The sequence below is a fragment of the Lutra lutra genome, chromosome 1 (genome assembly GCF_902655055.1).
Source record: "Lutra lutra chromosome 1, mLutLut1.2, whole genome shotgun sequence".
In the NCBI taxonomy this organism is placed as follows: domain Eukaryota; kingdom Metazoa; phylum Chordata; class Mammalia; order Carnivora; family Mustelidae; genus Lutra; species Lutra lutra.
In genome coordinates, this window is record NC_062278.1 from 70,315,208 (window position 1) to 70,334,225 (window position 19,018).

Here is a 19,018-nt window from a genome sequence, read left to right on the forward strand (position 1 = left end):
TCAGCTGGGAAGACTGGAATAACCGGGGCCTGTCTAGGCATCTCTCTCTCCCCATCTCTCTCCCTCTTTGTCCCCACTCCCCATCATGAAGCCCCTCTACATGGTTGGCTTGGGCTTCCCCACAGCATGGTGGTCTTCACATGGCCACTAGTTCCCCCAGAGTGCATGTTTTGAGACTAAGGCAAAAGCTTTAAGACTTCTTATGCTCTGGCCGCAAAGTCATGCATGTCCCTTCTGCCCCACTCTATCTGCTTCACAGGGCCATCCCAGATTCAATATTTGGGAGTACTAGAAAAAGGCATAAATATCAGGAGGTATGGTATTGGGGGGTCATCTTTAAGGACTTACACGACAATAGTGGAGCTGGTGTTTGAACGCAGGCAGTCTGACTCTGGGAATTACACATTCTTAATCACTCTATCATGAAGTGTCTCAGGAATAAATGAATAAATTCGTTACTCGATTTGTGTGACTAGCGGAGACTATTCTGGTGATTGAGGCTTCTAAGGCAAACTGAAGTCCCGATCTCTAAAGATAGAAAATTATTGGCAATTTTTAAGTGACAATCCTTTCCCTGTTTCTAAACATCCTAGTTTCAAAAGTTATGGGGCATTTTAGGTTGGTTCTGGAATGGGAGGTGTTTGGTCAAGGGGACATGGCTTGAGGAGAAGCAGGAAAGGTTTGGAAGTACTTCTGTGGACAAAGTCTTATGAAAGATCACATTTTAAATGAAGAAAGGACATAGTGAGTAGGAGTGGGTATTTCCAACGGGAGCTAGCCATGCCCCAAAGGGATTACCATCCAGCTTGAAATGCATTGGCTTGTAGACAAGTTCTACACAGACATCACCCTTTTATGCCTTATTATAGCCCTAGAAGAGAGGTTAGAAAAATAATCGCCACCATAACCACCGTTTACGAGTTCATGCTTGTATCAAGCACCAAGCCAAGGACCTTTCATCTACTATCTCCTTCGATCCTCCCTTTACCCCTACAAGGCAGGTCTGACCACATGTCAGTATGTCAGTATGACTCTCCAATATCCATTCTTCTAGTCACTGAGTACTGCCACATTTACAACCTTTAACCATGAAACCTGTCACCTTGTGTCAGGGTCATTCACTTTGGGGACATCTCCTTGACTAGTAAGAGCCTCCTTATCTCCTCCTGTCCTATTCAGGGATGTGGTTTTCTTCTTATTGCCATCTCTGGGCCCAACCCAGCATCTGATCTCTGGTAGGTACTTTAAAAATGGTTTTAATGAATTAATAAATTGTGATTTTTTTTTTCCAGGAAAGGTAAATTGTAGCCTAGGGCTTTTAAAAATCTGTGTCTAGCAATCAGACTATTATCAATTCATTTCTAGGAACAGTAAGCAGTGATAAAATGCCCACTGGCTTCCCTGTGTCCTTGTCAGTCTCACCCACGGAACAGCCCATCTCTGACCTAACGGTCTCTCCTCCCTCCAACATTTTGGGAAACACTGTTTTATTATATGCGGTGCTCCAGACTGTCCTGGGGGTGAGGCGATGAAAGAGAGGTGATATTTAGTGGCAGAGCTTGTACTGGTTTAATTCCATCTCCCCACTCCTCTGTGGGTGTTCCATTTATTTTTAGATGTTTATACTGGTTTTCCAAAGACTTGCCACATTGACTGTCATGATCTAACAAATAATATATCGGAAGAAAACACTTCTATTCTCCAAAGTTCCTAGAGTAAGACAGTTAAGTGTACCCCAAACAGCTACTGCCACTGTTGTTAAAGCTGCTAAATTATAAGGTGCAACTGTGTAAGATGAAGGTAGTGATTGCATTTCTCGTAGGATCAAGACACAATAATCCGTACGTATAAAACTTCACTATGCCAGGAACATGGGACAGCAACCATCACAAGAATGCTTTCCTACCTAAGCAGAAGAATGGAGGCGGGGGAGAAAAGAGAAGCCTTGAGAATTAGGAGCCCCCTAAATGCTTCTCTGGCCTCCAGCGCAGAGTAACCAACAGATGAGAATTCTCTCTCTCTCTCTCTGTATTGTCAATACATGATAGATTGTAAGGAATCTGCAAATTTATGGAACAATTCTAACTTGCCCATAATTTCACATCATAAACTGAACTCTGGGGGTGGGCAAGGAATGGGAACGTAATTCCATCTGTCCTTTTAAGAACATATGCCTTAAGATTCTTTCTGGCTGTTCTACCTCTGTTAAATGCCTTTTCTGTTTATAGTGCTTTTTAATAGAGAGGTTTTAAATGTGTTATTTTGGTGCTCCGTTATTAAACTGATGTTTCAGGAAAGAATGACTTTTTCGTCATTAAGATGTTATGAAAGAGAATTTTCTTCAGAAAAACATGAAGACTGTTTTCATGGTTTCTCATTTTCTTCCCTCCTCATTAGGCCCTTTCTAAGGCTTCTGGTTCACCCCTGCACAAAAAATACAGGCAGAACAAATAAGAGCATTTATAAAACATTAGGTTTTTGGGGCGCCTGGGTGGCTCAGTGGGTTAAGCCGCTGCCTTCGGCTCAGGTCATGATCTCAGAGTCCTGGGATCGAGCCCCGCATCGGCTGTCTGCTCGGCGGGGAGCCTGCTTCCTCCTTTCTCTCTGCCTGCCTCTCTGCAAGCCTGCTTGTGATCTCTCTGTCAAATAAATAAATAAAATCTTTAAAAAAAAAAAAAACATTAGGTTTTTAATCAATAAAAATATATTTGACTTTCACGGAAAGAACAAAGAAAAACAAAACAAAAGCGAGCAATAGAGGTCCTTAAAAAACAAGTAGAAAACTAAACAAGTTTAGAAAAACTAGACTGAGGCCCCAGTGGGAAAATGTCACCTATTTGCTTATTTTTTTAGGATTTATATTCTCCCTGCTTCCCAGGAGGATTTAAGGGAGCAAGAAAGAGATTTTATTTAGTTCTTCCAGTGTCTTACCAACTGAAACCTAATTGGGACAGTTTAAGTGCCCTAAGAATCACAAAGTATCTGAATTATACTCTCTTAATTAAAAAAAGCAAACAAAAACCAGCTTTAGTTCTCTCGTCCCATTCTTATGGTCCTCAATCTTGGGTATACAGACATTCTGCTAATTATCCACATCTTTACTAAGGGATCAGATGTAAATAATATTAAGTCAAGCAGGGGGTTAAATTACTATTCAAGGCAACTGAAATAACCAAGCCTAGTCCAACAAATGTATATGTACGTTTTAAAAAAAAAAACCTATAGTTAAGATTGGAATTTAAGTCTCTATATAATTCTAAATCGTACATGTAGTTTAAAGCCAGGAAATATGTGTTTAAGGCCAAAAATTCCATTCTCCTATCTGTCCTGCTGTGGTTATGCCAGGGAAATAATAGTTACAGTAATTTTAGAACCCCTTGCCATACCTTAGGTATAATTAAGTGACTTAAACGTTGAGTTCCCGTCTAAATCCACTATTTGTTTTCTCAAATTATATACCTAGCACCGATCTTAGTAGAACATCATTATTTGTTTCAATTTTCACACAACCCCATGCCCCACCACCGCTGTCTTTCTTCTCATGAAGCCATATGAAGGTTATTGGGAAAATATATATCCCCACCACATTTTTAATCTATCATTTCTTTAAATGTGAATGCCATTTAAACTTGATCAGGCTTTTGGAGGATGGACTCAGAATGATGACTTTAACATACCTTAGTGGCACAATCACCCCGAAGGCAATGGTACAGGAATGCCCTTATATAATTGTTTATTCTCATATTTGGAAATATCAAGGCAAGCACTATAAAATGGTCCTAGGAAGCTTTGCGCAGTGGCAGTATCATAGCCACTGAGGTTTATCCTAGGCGCGATTATTGCTAACTGAAAATGGCCCTAGGATGCCAAACAAAGGATACAGTAACAATTTCTCAAGTCTTAGAGTAAGACAGATGTAAAATGGGTTGTAACATCTTTTACTCTTAGCATGAGGCAGTAATTATTTTCATTTACTGAATCTAAGAATTTCAATAATTAAAAATGTAAATAAGACTCATTCCACATGATCAGTACTTAAAATGACTTACAGTGAGCATCATAGTTATTTACATACATAACTGCTACTGGTTTTCTCATCTAACTACTCCATACTAGATTATAAACTCCTCGAGGACAGAAACCATGCCTTATCTTTTTACCCCCTGGCCCACCACAATGTTCAGCTCATAGATGTTCAATAAGCATTGGGTGAATGTCCATTTATTTGCTCAATAAGTCTGTAACAGTGCCTTTGTATCAACTGGTCGAAAAATTCTCTAGTCTTTTCATACCTTTGCAGGAATGACAATATTAGGAGTTCTTTAGAACTCAGTTTCACTACTTACAAAATGGGCATCCTCTGACATCACAGAATTGGATGGGAATGAAATAAAATGATACAATATATTTGAAGGTATGCTGAAAACCACACATTATTACTTTATATATTACTTTATATTATCCTATATTACTTTATATCTATAATCTATATAATAACTAGTATATTTAATTCCAGCTCAATAGAAAAAAAAAGTTATCAAAATAATAGTATATGCATTACCTGAGAGCCCAAAGATCTTCAACATGTGATAATTTATGCTTTTTTATCTTCTGCATGAATTAGCTAGATAAAGAAAACTTTGCCACAGACTTCCAGTTTAAATGGGAGTGAGTCCATTCATTGTTATCATTGTTCTCCCATTTCTGGCAAAGGTCTGTGACTTTCCGACCCTCCCACATTATTTAATTCAGAGTTAAAAGAACCTCTAATGCCTCTAAAATTTTAAATTCCTCAAATGTTTGCTGATTTTTATCAGCAAAAAAATCTGATTTTTCAGATTTCTACTGAAGAAAATAACTGAAGCCTTCAATAACTGGCTCTCTAATTTCAATACTTTTAAATTTGGAGGGGGTAAAGAAGAGATATAAATAGTAAATACTTTGTAATTCAATAATGATCTGTAACAACAGGACAACATAAACGAAGTATCTCATTTTAAAAAATTTTGTAAATCACGCCCCGCTTTAACTCCAAGCACAAAATCATCTTCACCTTAACCTACATACCAACTGCTGTTTCTGTTACCTAATGACAGCAACTGCCCAACATATTCAGATGTGACATTTAGTTTTAACTTTGATTTAAAATGACAATTCCTATATACCTATTCAAGGTGATTTCCCAGAAGGTTCTAGGCTTCCAGTTTCTTCTAATTTGCATAGTTGCTATAAACAAAGATTCTGTTGGTTCCACTTAACCAGCCATAACATATGTAGCCCAAATCAAACTCTGAATAGTTGCTTTCACAAGGTATTACTTTGCTACTATGCCTATTTTTTCATTCAAAAATTGTGTTGAACTGTCAATACGAATCTGTAATTCTACTATGGGATTATAAAGTGAACAAGTTATGGATGAAAAGACCAAGAAACAGAAAAGGTATTGGTGATTTGCCACATTTGCACTGAATTTTTAATGACACCATTAATGGCATGGAGATCAATTCAGGTGACTTTTGTCTCAACCCAGTCTGGCTGTCCTTCCAAACCTGCTTAGATCAACCACTGTTTTCCAAAGGGTTATAAATACCTTAGCTCTCAAATCATACTTAACTCCTGCCTCCATCATCCATGTCAAGTAGGTATTTTATGCAGATGTCCCTTAAATTCCAGTTCTGAAAACTGACCCTCACAGGAAACTAAGAAACCTTCAACCTCATCATGAATTACAAAATATCTTACAATTTCTTCACCCTCAAATTTTCTCTTTAATGTCTAACCATATGTTTTTGAGAACATATTCAGCAAATTTTTTTCATAGTCAGCAAAATTAATTAGTAAAACCTAAGACTAGTTGAAGTCACCAAGAGTTGTACCCAGAAAGATAGAGCTAAGTCATGAGGTTTGAGTTCCAGTCACAATTTCAACACCACACAGAACAAGGGTCAGCTTCCCCACTTGCAAAACAGAAGTACAACTAAGCAGCATAGAGCACCATGTCCTCATCATAGCTTTATGTGAGTAAAATGAAGCTCAGAAGTTCTCTGGAACAGCACTATCCAAAGGCATTTTTTGTGTTGATGGAAATATTTATATTATATACTGTCCAATATGATAGCCACTATCTACATGTGGCTACAGAGCCCTTGAAAAATGGCTAAAGTGACTGAGACACTGAATTTGTAATTAATTTAGTCAATTAAGTTAAGTAGCCAATGTAGACAGTATATGGGACAGTGTAGCTGTCCAAGAAATAGCTATGAAAATTTTAAAGTACTATAATATAGGGACAAATCTAAATTTCCAATCTGTAGGCTATATTTTCATACCAGAAAGTCCATTACAATTGGCTAGGAAGTTTGGCTGTTACAACTAGCATTCAACTTTCTCAAAGCATACAGATACTAATGTTAGACTCTCCTCAATATCCTACTGATAAGATATAGTTCAAGGAAAACCATTTGGTGGTGAGGAAAGCCACCTTGCTTGGAACACAACTCTAATCTGAGAGAATAGGATAAGAGGCAGTATATTTTTCTCCAACTACAGGAACTAGAATTTTAGGGCCACTCTGAGACTCCCATTTTGAGGCATCTCTATGGTTTTTGTTAAACGATTTTATTTGTTTATTTGGAGGGAGTACCGAGGGGAGGGACAGAAGAAGAGGGAGAAGCAGACTTCTAGCTGAGCATGGAGCCCGATGTGGGATACAATCCCAGGACCCTGAGACCACCACCTGAGCCGAAGGCAAATGCTTACCTGACTGAGCCACCCAGATGTTTAATAAAAGTGATACTGAACCACCCAGTAGAAATTCTATTCTTGGTTTACTGTCTGCAGGAGCAGGAAGATGGACTAGATCCTCCACTTTGGGAAACACTTTAATAGACGGCCTTGGATGAGGTCATACCAGAGCTCAGCTGCATCTGGAGCAGCTGCCAAGCCAGGGCCCAAAGCCTGGTGTATCCAGCCTTTCGGCTGGAGCCACTATATCCTAACTGCACTCAGAACTGCTGAGAGAGCTGCTCTGGGCAGAATATTCCATGTTTTTTCATCTCCTTTGTTACCGCCCTTGTTCAATCCACCATCTTCTCTCTCCTGGATGCCACATTAGCTTCCTAATTGGTCTCCTTGCTCCATTCTCAACTCCCCACAACGCATCCTCTAGACAGCAGCCAGAATGAGCTTTACATACTGCTGTGCAACAGTCACCACCACCATCTGTCTCCGAACGTTTTCATCTTCCCCTAGGGAAACTCTATTCCCATTAAATACTAACTCCCCACCCCCAGGCTGGTAACCATCATTCTACTTTCTGTCTCTATGAACCTGACTACTCTAGGTGCCACATATAAATAGAATCATGCACTATTTGTTCTTTTGTGATGGTTTATTTCACTCAGCACAATGTCTTCACGGTTCGTCCCTATTGGAGCATGTGTCAGAACTCCCCTCCCCTTTTTTTTCTGAAGATTTTATTTATTTGAGAGAGAAAGCATGAGCAGAGGAGGGGCAGAGGAAGAGACTCCCCAATGAGCAGGGAGCCCAACACGGGGCTCTATCCCAGGACCCTGGGATCATGACCCGAGCCAAAGGCAGACGCCCAACCGACTGAGCCACGCAGGTGCCCCTGAATTCTCTTACTTTTTAAGGATGAATAATGTTTCCTTGCATGTCTATACCATGTTTTGTTCATTCCTTCATTTGTGGATAAATACTGGGGCTGCTCCCACTTTTTGGCTACTGTGATAATGCTGCCATGAACATGGATGTATAAATATCTGCTTAAGTCCCTGCTTTCACTTCTTTGGGGTATAGACCCAGAAGTGGCAATGCTGGATAATATGGTAATTCTGTGTTTAATTTCTTTTTTTTGTTGGATTATAGTTGACACACGATGTTATATTAGTTTCAGGTGTCCAACAAAGTGACTGGACAACTCTATACATCATGCTAGGTGGCTATCATCTGTCACCACACAACACTATTACAATACCTTTGACTACATTCCCTGTGCTGCACCCTTCATCCCCATGACTTAACATTCCATAACCGAAAACCTGTATCTCCCACTCCCCTTCACCCATTTTGCCCCCCCCACCTTCCCTCTCCTCTGGCAAACATCAGTTTGTTCTCTGTATGTGCAGGTCTGATTCTGCTTTTTTAATGTTTAATTTCTTGAGAAATACCTTCCACAGCATGCTGTATTATTTTACATTCCCACCACCAACACACAATGGGTCCAATTTCTCTATATCTTGCCAACACTTGTTATTTTCTATTTCTTTATAATAGCCATCCTAATGGATATGAAGCAGTATCTATTTTATTTTTATAATACATTTATCACTACTTCATATTTTCTTTTTTGTTTATTTAAACATTAATCGCCTATATCCTCAAACTAAAATGCTAGCTGCATGACGGTAAGGAGTTTGGCTGCCTTGTTTGCTACCATAACCCAAATAGCACCCAGCACTCAAAGCACATTTGTTGAATGAGTGAGAGACCTCAGGGTCACCAGCTTTAGAGCTACCACAGTTCTCCTCTTTTTATGTTCCCTAGGATATATGGGAGCTGGGGAGTTCCCTTCTGCTACTCTGACAAGCCAGAGGACTATGAAGAAGAATTAAGAAGATTTTAACAAATGAGTTAGTGCTATTCTCTGTGAAATACAAAGAAATAAAAATGTTGTCAAACTAAGACCTTGAGAGCACCCATGGCCTTTGTGCACAACAGGGGCAGTAATTATAACCAGGAGAACATGCTGGGCTTCTCTGGAAGTTCTTGGTGGCAACTCATGCAAACATAGAAGACCCAACCCCTTGGAATAGAATAAACTCAACTGACTAAGAGTGAAAACTATTAAGCTTTTGACTAGAAAAGCAAATTGTGCAGTCCTTTCTTCTATATTACCTATACTTTCTTTTAAAAAATTTTTTTTCTTTTCCAAAAAGGCTGATATTAGTTACTCAACTTCATGAACATCACTTCAGACAGCCTGAGAAAACCACAAATAAATATGCCACAGAGACTGCTTGTCGTCTGCCTGATTTCCCTTCTTTCCACAGCTGATAGAAAACTTTTACTCAAAAGAAGGCTTTTGAATTTTAGCAGAGCACATGGACACCTGAAATGAAGCATTCCTTTCTCAGCTTTCTTGCAGAGAGAAGTGGCGGTGTAACTAAGAACCAGCCAATGAAATGTAAGCAGAGAGTTGCATGTAATTATGCACAATGTCCTTAAAGGGAAGACACATGCTCTTCTTTGCCTCCTTTTTGTTGGCTGAAATGTAAACATGATGGCTGGAACTTGAGCACACATCTGAGTATGGCAAAGCAGGGGGAGACAAAGATACAGAGTGCCTACTGGCTTGAAGCTGCCCCCCCAATCTTGGATTGCTTACCTGTAGATTCCCTTATGTGAGAGAGAACCAAAGTTCTGTCAGAGCCATTGTTGTTCTAGGCCACTGTTATTGGAAGCTGACCTAGTTCTGACTCACACGGAATCTTTTCAGTAAGATTACAGGAGAACCCAACACAGAAATAATTCTTCCTAGATATAGATGACAAAGTAGATTGTTCAGCAAGATTTGAGCTATTCTGAGCTGATGCCAAGCACAAGCTTAGCCAGTGAGGTAAGGGGGTAACAGTGATCTGCCAAATCGACCAAGGGTCAGAAGGAATGGGAAGTCAATACCAACAATAATGAGGATAATGAAAATGATAATGGTGATGGCTAACATTTATTAAGTACTTTATTACAACCACAACACTGAGCCAAGGGGCTTTACATGTACTAAGCCATTTATCTTCACAACAATTCTGAGGTTTAAAAAAGAGGAGTCCTGGTCATACAATTTATGAGTGACAGAATGAGAATTTGAATCCAGAGAAGTCTGACTGTTGAGCCCATATGCCTTACCTTTACACTGCATCCAAATAGAACATCCACTATACTTTCCTTTCCCCCACATAAGAATATGGTAGTCAGTCAGTCCTCTCCAGAAGCCTACCACTTCTTTACCAAGGAAAGCCCCCTGGATACCCTTCACCCATCAAAGTTTGATGCCACACCAACAATGCCCATAATACCCTAAATATATAGCCAACCATGAATTTCTACTTGTTAGGTACACGATGCCCCTCAGTTATTAATATCCTTGGACCGTTTGTAACTTAAATCCATTAAATTGCAACTGGAACACAACTATAATATGAAAACCAAGTTACATGTTTATTTTGAAGCCTTATTTCACATTTATGCTAATATCAATATTTCAAAGCTGTTTTTTATGACATATTCTCTCCTAGTCCCATGTGTTGCAATAACACAATGAAATTTGCATCAGTTCATCAGACAGTCAATATTTTATAGGAAAGTATCAGTGTAGACAGAAGCCACACCTTCTATTAAGGAGGGGGACCCAAATATTTGCCTGTTGGTAAGAATGCCTCACTGCAAAACAGGTTTCATTCATACATAAAGCTGGACTTACCAAATGTCTGATCAAGTCAATTTACATAACTGTTCTAGGCCTCAGCTTCCCCATCTATAACATGGGGATATAAGGGTCACTTTCTCAGAGTGATTTCAAAGATTCAGTGAGGTTATGCTTGTTAGCTACTTGGTACAGTGTCTAGTACACATTAAGTTTGCAGAGAGAGGTAGCTACTTTTAAAAATTATAATCAGTGGGTAGCACAATCTGATGGACTAAAGCTCTCAGTGAACCAATGTGTTCAATTACCAAATAACTTCCCAACAATGAAAAAATGAAGAAGACTCACTATCACACTGACTGGCAAGATGACTCATTCTAGCTGATTCTAAATCCAGACTTCTTTTTTAAGATGGCTGTCTGGAAATCTGACTTTTTGACTCAGCATAATCTATGTCATTGCTCACTGCATGGGCATTTTATTAGCCTTTGTTTGCTGATTACACTTTCCCACCCTACCCCACAATTATTATTATTCTCTATTCTTAAACTGCCTTTAGTGGTGGTTTTAAGTCAGGGACATTAAGTGGGATTTTCTTTTTTCCTTTTTCTTTTCCCTTTCACCCATAGTGGGTATAAAGTAATGAGGGATGAGTATTACCTTTGCTCTTCTATTCCCCACTGGGAGACATTTATGTAATGCACAGGTAACAAATGGATTCTAAAAGTCATTACAACAGGACTTTGAAAACAGCCTTAATTTTGAATCCATGAAACTCGGCTGGATCAGGATAGGTTTTCAGGAACACATCTGCTTTAAGAATTTATTCCTTCAACCGTTATCTTGTGCCCTTTCTAATCACTAATGCAGGACACCACTAGTTCTATTAATAAAAATCTCCCAAATAGTTGAGGTAAATCCAACATTTTACTATTTCAGGCATTTGCCCCCTACCCAAATCCTCACACCAGAGGAAAAATGCAGCAGCCTTCCACTGTTTCCAATACCCACTTCCAGGAGAATACCCTTAAAAAAAAACAAACCAAAAATGCTTACTGTGATTTTCCAAGTACATTTGCTATTTGGAGGGTACACTCCAGGGAAACCTTCGCTGCCAATAAATCCAGACTCTCCAGTAAGAATGCCGCCACATGTGAAAACAGGTCTGGGAAAATAAAAGAAGGAAACTTAATTTGAAACTGGATTTAACAATCTAATGTCAACTTCAGAAAGGTTGTAGCTTCTAAATATGGATAAAGTTAATATTGATTAATAAATGTTTGCACCATATAAGGGATTTGAAATATAAGGGATTTGAAACTTGCTAGTTGAGAATTTTTTAATTACAGTCTAATAAAACATTCTGTCCAGTTGCCATCTCCATCCTCATAACACAACATCTGTTTATCCATCTATCCATAAGCAATCAAATGCTCCACGTAGGGGTAAAAGTTGATGGGGAAATAGTCAATGGAAAATTTAACCGGGGAGTGGAGGTGAGTGAAAGAAGGTGAGAGCTAGGCGAGGTACATGGTCTTAAAGACAGACAAGCAATAGATTTAAAAAGTTTTAATTTCCTAGATGTGGAGAGATGCCTACTTCCCCTCCCCTTTTGTGAAAACCATTAACCATTGGCAGAACCTCGCATTTATAAAGGGAGGCTGCTGGTGATGGAGGTGGAAGAGGAGATGCCAAAGGTGGGCACGGGACGGGTCCCCCAGCCCAGGTCCTGGGCGGTCTGGCAGCCCTGACGGGGGCTGACGAAGGGTTAACTTTCCGGGAGCGGCTCCCCGCGCGCCGCGCGACTCGGGTTTTCCCCGAGGCTTTCAGTCTCTGGGCCAAGCCTCCCGGGGGAGTAAAGCAGAAGTGAAAAAGCAAAGACCGCAGCCTCGGGCCATCGTGCCTCCCTCCGCCCGCAGACGCACTCGGGGAGAGGAGAAGGTCCCCGTCAGCCCCCGCCACGTGGTGGTGCGGCCAGCGGCTGTGCGGCCAGCGGGGGGAGGTCGGGCTGGCCGAGCCGGGGGCGCGCGGCCGAGCGGGGGGCCGTCCGCGTGGGGGCAGCGGGCGCCCGAGCCCGGATGAGCTTGGGGTCGCGCGCCGGATCCCCGGGCGCCCCTACGCGGCTGCGGTAAAACCACGGGGCAAGGCTGCAGGACAGCGGGACAGAGGCGGGGAGAGAGGGAGCCCGGGCGGGGGTCGCGTTACCTCTCCAGGGGCTGCGGCCGGGAGAGCTGCGCGGCCACGGCCAGCAGCAGGCAGAGCGCGGCCCAGGCGCCCGCGCCCCTCATGGCCGGTGTAGACGCGCTCGGCTCGCTCCCACCCCAGCGCGCACGCCGGTCCGCACACCGGGTCGCACCTCCCAAGGCTCACACTCGAGCACACACGGGGAGAAACACAGGCTCGCGCGCCGCACACGCCCGGCTCGCTTCCCCGCCCTTTCTCTGTCTCTCTCACACACACACACGAGCACACACACGTGCGCACGCAGCCGCGGGGCAGCCCAGGTATCCGGGTGAGCGCGGCGGGCGGGTGGGGCGCTTTTAAAGGCAATCACGGTGCACGCTGCCTCGACGCTGAATTTCCCCAGAGGAGTTGCTCTGGCAGCCACAGGCCACTGCTGAATATCCCGTTTGTTCTCCGGCGGCGGGAGGGGGCGGCTCTCAGGCCGGAGCCGCCTCCTCTCCTGGGGCGGGCGGGCGTCTCCTCGCTGGCCCCCCCGGGACCCGCAGCGCCTGTCACATCCCGCCCGCAAGGCCTGTGGGGAGAAAAGGAGGGGGAAACCCTGCCGAGTGGTACCCAAGCGGGACCCGACTTCGGGATCCACAGACGATTCACAGAGAGGGGGGTCATGGCTTGCTTTGGAGAGTGGTTTAACTTAATTGCTTTAAAAAAAAAAAAAAAGTGTTAGCGCTTGCTGGTTGCTGGAAAACTGGGGTTCCCTCTTTATTTCTGTCGCCTTCAAACACACAGATCTAAGGCAAGAAAAGGGGGAACCAGAGGGGCGTTCTATCAAATTTTAACTCCTGCTCTTATCTTTTTACTTTAAACGCTCCCTCAATAGATTCTTCTCTGTTTTTACTGATGTGTGAGAATAGGGAAACTGTTTTCTGTGCAGGGATTTAAAACGATTTTCAGCCAAGCGATTTGTGAGGGAATTGCCATTAACTATGTCAACTGTGTCAGATAATGAAGATGGAACCCAGATCAGGAGATCTCACCATGTTCTGTTCTGAAAATGGTGTTTAGTTGCCGGCATCTCTCCGTTCTTAAAGAATCTTTTCCAACAACTTCTTTCTGTAACATTAATGAGTTAAGATTCACAGAGAATTTGTTTTTCTAAGAAGAACAATTCCAGCCTTGTGGAATCAAGACTTTATTTAATTAAAAAAAAAGAATTTTAAACACCTTATTTTGTTAAGTGCTTTCCAATAGCTAGGAATTAATAAAAGATAAACAAGAACAGAATGGATTCATTGAGATACTCAACAACCATATCACCACAAGAGGGATATAGCTGAATCTAGATGCCCCATATATGCTGTTCTCTCTAAATTATTTTCGCCTTTCTAACCAAACAACAAAAACCAAAAACCACCACTGAAATAGTTCTTGCCAAGATTTCATTTCTAATAATGAACTTACAATGTTAAGAATGTAAACACTCCTAGCAAGAAAATAAGTAAAAACTAGCTACAGGGAATAATTTGTCTTTTAATAGTGGGGAAACCCAGGAAACAATAGTAGAAACCAGAATTTCCCTATGGGGTTTAGATTATCTTACTATTTTTGAAAAAATGAAGGAAAAAAAAAAGACCAAGAACTACAACTTGTAAAAAGTTCTCTAAAGGCACCACACCCTGTTTATGACATTAAAAAAGAAAGAAAGAAAGAAAGGATTACAGAATTTGGCAAACTACATTATATCCTAAAACCTACACCCTCAACCCAATAAAAATTGCTTTAAAACACCAAAAAGGAAAATAAATGATTGTTTATTTTGCACACATTTCAAGAATATGCTATTCAATAGCATAAGTGTTTTAGATGACATTTTGTGAAAAAGTCAAAGTTTTAAATTATAAAGTGAAAATATTGCTCAATTCACTTTCTGGTAATGATCTGAAGTCATCATAGCCAGAAAATACTTCAGTCCTAGGACTAAGCTAAGTTTTTAAACTTTAAATTTCAAAAACAAAGTATTAAACCTGTCCCAATACATAGAAAACTATTTGAACATAAGTATGCAACAGTATTTTCTTTTCTTAATTTATAGAATGATGACTGTGTTCCTATCCTCACTAAAGAGTCAGGCTTGCAACACTGATGGTTCTGTTGTTGTTGAGACCCACAGGAAGACATTGATGTTACCATATGATTTTAAGAGTATTTGCTCTTAGAAAAACGTATTTGTCTTGGAACTACAGCTCCAAGATGAAAATTATAACCCTTAAATGTCCTGAGAAGCTTAATGTGTTAAAATTGAGACAGACCCAAGTGGACTTTGAACGTGTGTGTAGGGTCCATTTCTGTGAGACTGATTTCTGGACTTTAGTGATGCAGAACTGGCATAATGGGCAGGGAGCCAAAGAACTCCAGGCCTAGTCAGGGACAGGGGTAGAGAGGATGAAAGCCCAGTGGTAGATTCTAGGAAGAAAAGCAGAGTGTTAAGTGAAGTGATCCTTATTTTCCAAGGTATATATTACCCAATCTCTGCAGTTAAGTAGGTTGCACAGAGAATCTAAGTCATAGAAATATGGAAATATTCGCCAATGAACCGACCACTTATAAAATTAGTCCCCAAACATTTCTTGCTACACAACATTAGCATCTAGCTAGGCCCAATATGTCAACATCTTTGTTGGTTAGTCTCTGGTCAATTCATCAGCTTTGTAAACATCTGAAAATGCAATGTAAATAACAGTGCACTTTCAATCCATAGTGCTGTATTGATCTTGTAAAAGATCCAGAATTTATAAAATGGTTGCAAGTGAGGTTGAAAGAAGTGGGAGGATGATGGGCTTCTTTTGATGAATGAAGACTTGGATGAGTTACTCTGATGAACTGACGGAAAAAACTAAAGAAGGTTGCTGACCAAAGTCCCTTAAAAAAAAGAATGATTTTTAATGCCAAAATATTAAAAAGGAGTCCATGAGGGGCACCTGGGTGGCTCAGTGTGTTAAGCCTCTGCCTTCAGCTCAGGTCATGATCTCAGGGTCCTGGGATTGAGCCCCACATCGGGCACTCTGCTCAGCAGGGAGCCTGCTTCCTCCCCTCTCTCTCTGCCTACTTGTGATCTCTCTCTGTCAAATAAATAAGTAAAGTCTTAAAAAAAAAAAAAAGTGTCCATGATAAAAATGAAGAAACCCTATGATAATTTTTCAAAATTAATTTTCTACAATATAGTGCTGTGAAAGTCAAGAATAAATGAAAGGATGTTTGTATTTTGCTAGAATGCATTTTTGCAGGGAAAATTATGGTCAAAAAAATCCACATTTGACTCATTGTTCATTATGAAAATTGGCACATAGTTGCAAATATAAATGAAATTTTATTAAATACAAAATAAATTTTTGAATTTCCATTTCCATTTTGAAGATAAAATCCTGAACCTTTTTCAATATCTTTGAAAATTTGGAGCCTGTGTTAAGTACATTTTAAGTGCCCTTTTCCAGTACAGTTAATCTCAGATATGGACGATCTCCAATTAACTTGAAAGGTGCTTGAGCAACAATCCAGGGCAGTGCATCGGATTGAGGGGGAGAAGGTAGGATAGGAGATAATGAGGGGCTGGACTCTATCCTTGGGTCACTCCCATTGTTCTTTGAGGCAGGACCGTTATCTGAAACTTGGGTGTGGTCTGTGCTTCCTTGAAAGTGACACTACTCCAACTGTACCACATGGGGCTCTAGATTTATAAATGCTACAAATGTATAAAAGGAATGAAAAATATCTGGAAAACAATTAGTGTGGAAATTCTTTGATGTCGCCTATGTGACAAGATGGTGTTTGTGATATTTCCCTAACATCTGTAGTTCTATAAAACCATCAAAATGGAATTTCTTTTACTTTAAAAAAAATTTTTTTAAGATTGTATTTATTAATTTATTTATAAATAAAGAGAGAGAGAGAGAGTGTGTGTGAGAGAGTATGAGCAGGGGGAGAAGCAGAGGGAGAGGGGAAAGCAGGCTTCCCGCTGAGCCAGGAGCTTGATGCGGGGCTTGATGACCTGAGCCGAACAGACACTTAATGGACTGGACCACCCAGGTGCCCCTCCCCTGCTTTCTTTAACTAGGAAAATACAGTAGTGTAGCATTATGATATTAATACTTTAGTGATAGAAGTACCTCTTCTGAATTCAGCTTTTGGATGCTGTCAACATTTAAGAACTCCCCAGAATCTTTGAATTCTTGTATACAGACTCATTAGTAAATATTCTCATGAACAAGGCTTTTTAGAATTAAATGTTATTTCAATTTTTTTTGATGTTTGTAAACATGCATTAGGAAGTACACCTCCCCTACTTCCAAGAATGAAATATTGGAAGGGAATTGTGTTGGTTAGTCTTTTTAGCCACAAACAACTGAGTCTGTTCTGGCTAGTACAGGCCATAAAAGGGATCCATTTTTAAAAATGGAAGGTAGTTCATAGAAGCAATAAGAGCACTGAAGAAACTATGTCAAGGCTAATGGCCAACGCCTGGCTTCCGAAATGGCCCAGTGAGAAATCGGTTGCCATTGCTGCTACCAAGACTAAGCAATAATGGAAGTATTCCAGCTCACTATAATTGTGACGGCTATGAGCACATCAGATGCATTTCTGCCCTGGGAAACTAAACCTTGTAATACCTCTACCTCAAAGGCCAGATAGCTCTGCTGCCACCTATGGAAGGAAAGCTTAATACAGACCCTCTTTCCTCATGTTAATCTCTTAAATCCAAAATCACATGGAATCCTATATGATTGGTAATGTCTATGTCACACGAGTGTATTTCAGCTGCAAGAGAGGCTAAGAATTCAACTGTTTGTGGGAGAAAGGGCCATATACTGTAGAGATTTCCCCTAATATTAAAAGACTACTCAAAACATAATGGGCAGGCACAAATATGATTAATGCCCATGACAGGGTCCATAAAATTCAATTAGCCTCTCCTTGTATGCCCTTGCTGAGGGAAACAGCCCCAAGGGGGTCTTTATCTGTAAGTGTGCTAAGACATTGTAATGGATGTTGAATGAAATCAGCTCCACTCACCTGCCCGTGTTGGACAAAGGAGTTGGTTTGGAATGAAACTTTATCCAATGGAACCATTTCATAATGAATCATCATCACCATCATCCCTAAATTTTACTGAGTACTTATTATATACCAGAAACAATGATAAGTACTTTCTAATAAGGTTTCATTTAATTTACTCAATAACCCTACGAGGTGAGAATAATTATCACCATTTCACAGGTGAAGATTCTGAGGTATATAGAGGTTAACCACTAATCCAAAACCTGCGTTGTGTAAATGAAATACCAGGATTTGAACCTAATCTGCCCAGAAAGCTCATGCATTCAAAAATACTGCAGCATGCCAGTCCCTCATCAGAGCCTCTCTCGGGATCCATGAATACTCCATGTACATGGAAACATTAGGTGTGGTGGACAGACTTATGCTGTTTGTCCCCCAGGATCACTAATTTCATTCATTGCTCCTCCAGACCCTAGATAGAACATATGACCAAGGACTGTTCAATCAGAGGGCTCTCCCAGGACTTTCCTACTGGACATATTGGGGAAAAGGTTCTTCTGTTACTCCTTTTGTTTTCCCACTGGAAGCAGTGTGTAAGCTAGTCATTTCCTAGGGAAAGAGGAGAAAGGCCAAGGTGAATGGTCAGAGTAACAAGTTACCCCCCTTCCACAAAGAGATAGACCTATAAGAATTTGAAAAAGAGTCTTTTGAGAACCCAGATTCTAACATGTAATACAGAGACTTGGGCATGAGAAAAGACATAAAGAAAAGTTTTAATTAGGGGCGCCTGGGTGGCTCAGTGGGTTGAAGCCTCTGCCTTCAGCTCAGGTCATGATCCCAGGGTTCTGGGATCGGGCCGCATGGGGCTCTCTGCTCCGCAGGGAGCCTGCTTCCTCCTCTCTCTCTCTGCCTGCCTCTCTGCCTACTTGTGATCTCTGTCAAATAAATAAATTTAAAAAAAAGAAAGAAAGAAAAGTTTTAATTAAAAAAATTTTTTTGATCATAAAAAATCTTCAAAGTATGAGCCATTGATAGTATTAAGGACCATAAAGTAAGGAGTACTTATTATGTAATAATTAACAACACCAAAACAAACCAAAACCAAACCAAACCAAAACACCTTGGAATCATTTTGTTATGTTGACCTTTGGGGTGAACTTTGCCTTTATGAATGATTAGTGTTAAATGTAGATAAGAAATACCTTTTTATTTGTTAAACTTCCTGTATTTAAGTAACCTTATCCAATATATTGACCCAGATAGCCATTTGGGTTCTTCCATAGCTAGCTCATCTGGCTATCTCACCAGGACTGAATACTACTATAATTATTAGTCATACCAAGC

At 40.6% G+C, this 19,018-nt stretch overlaps 1 protein-coding gene and 1 pseudogene across 2 annotated transcripts in view; one reads left to right on the forward strand and one right to left on the reverse strand.

The window, feature by feature from the left end:
* Window positions 1–13,042, reverse strand: part of PCOLCE2 (procollagen C-endopeptidase enhancer 2) — a 64,601-nt gene extending 51,559 nt beyond the window's left edge. The window contains exons 1-2 of one of the 2 annotated variants that reach the window (XM_047726978.1): window positions 12,647–13,042; window positions 11,498–11,606 (exon numbers count right to left, since the gene is read on the reverse strand). In XM_047726978.1, coding sequence (XP_047582934.1) covers window positions 11,498–11,606; window positions 12,647–12,729 — 192 coding nt within the window. In that variant the 5' untranslated portion in view covers window positions 12,730–13,042. The remainder of the gene's footprint in view (window positions 1–11,497; window positions 11,607–12,646) is intronic. The other variant, XM_047726985.1, reaches the window with a different exon arrangement.
* LOC125089532 (uncharacterized) lies at window positions 3,786–3,910 on the forward strand (annotated as a pseudogene).
* Window positions 13,043–19,018: the final 5,976 nt, after the last annotated feature.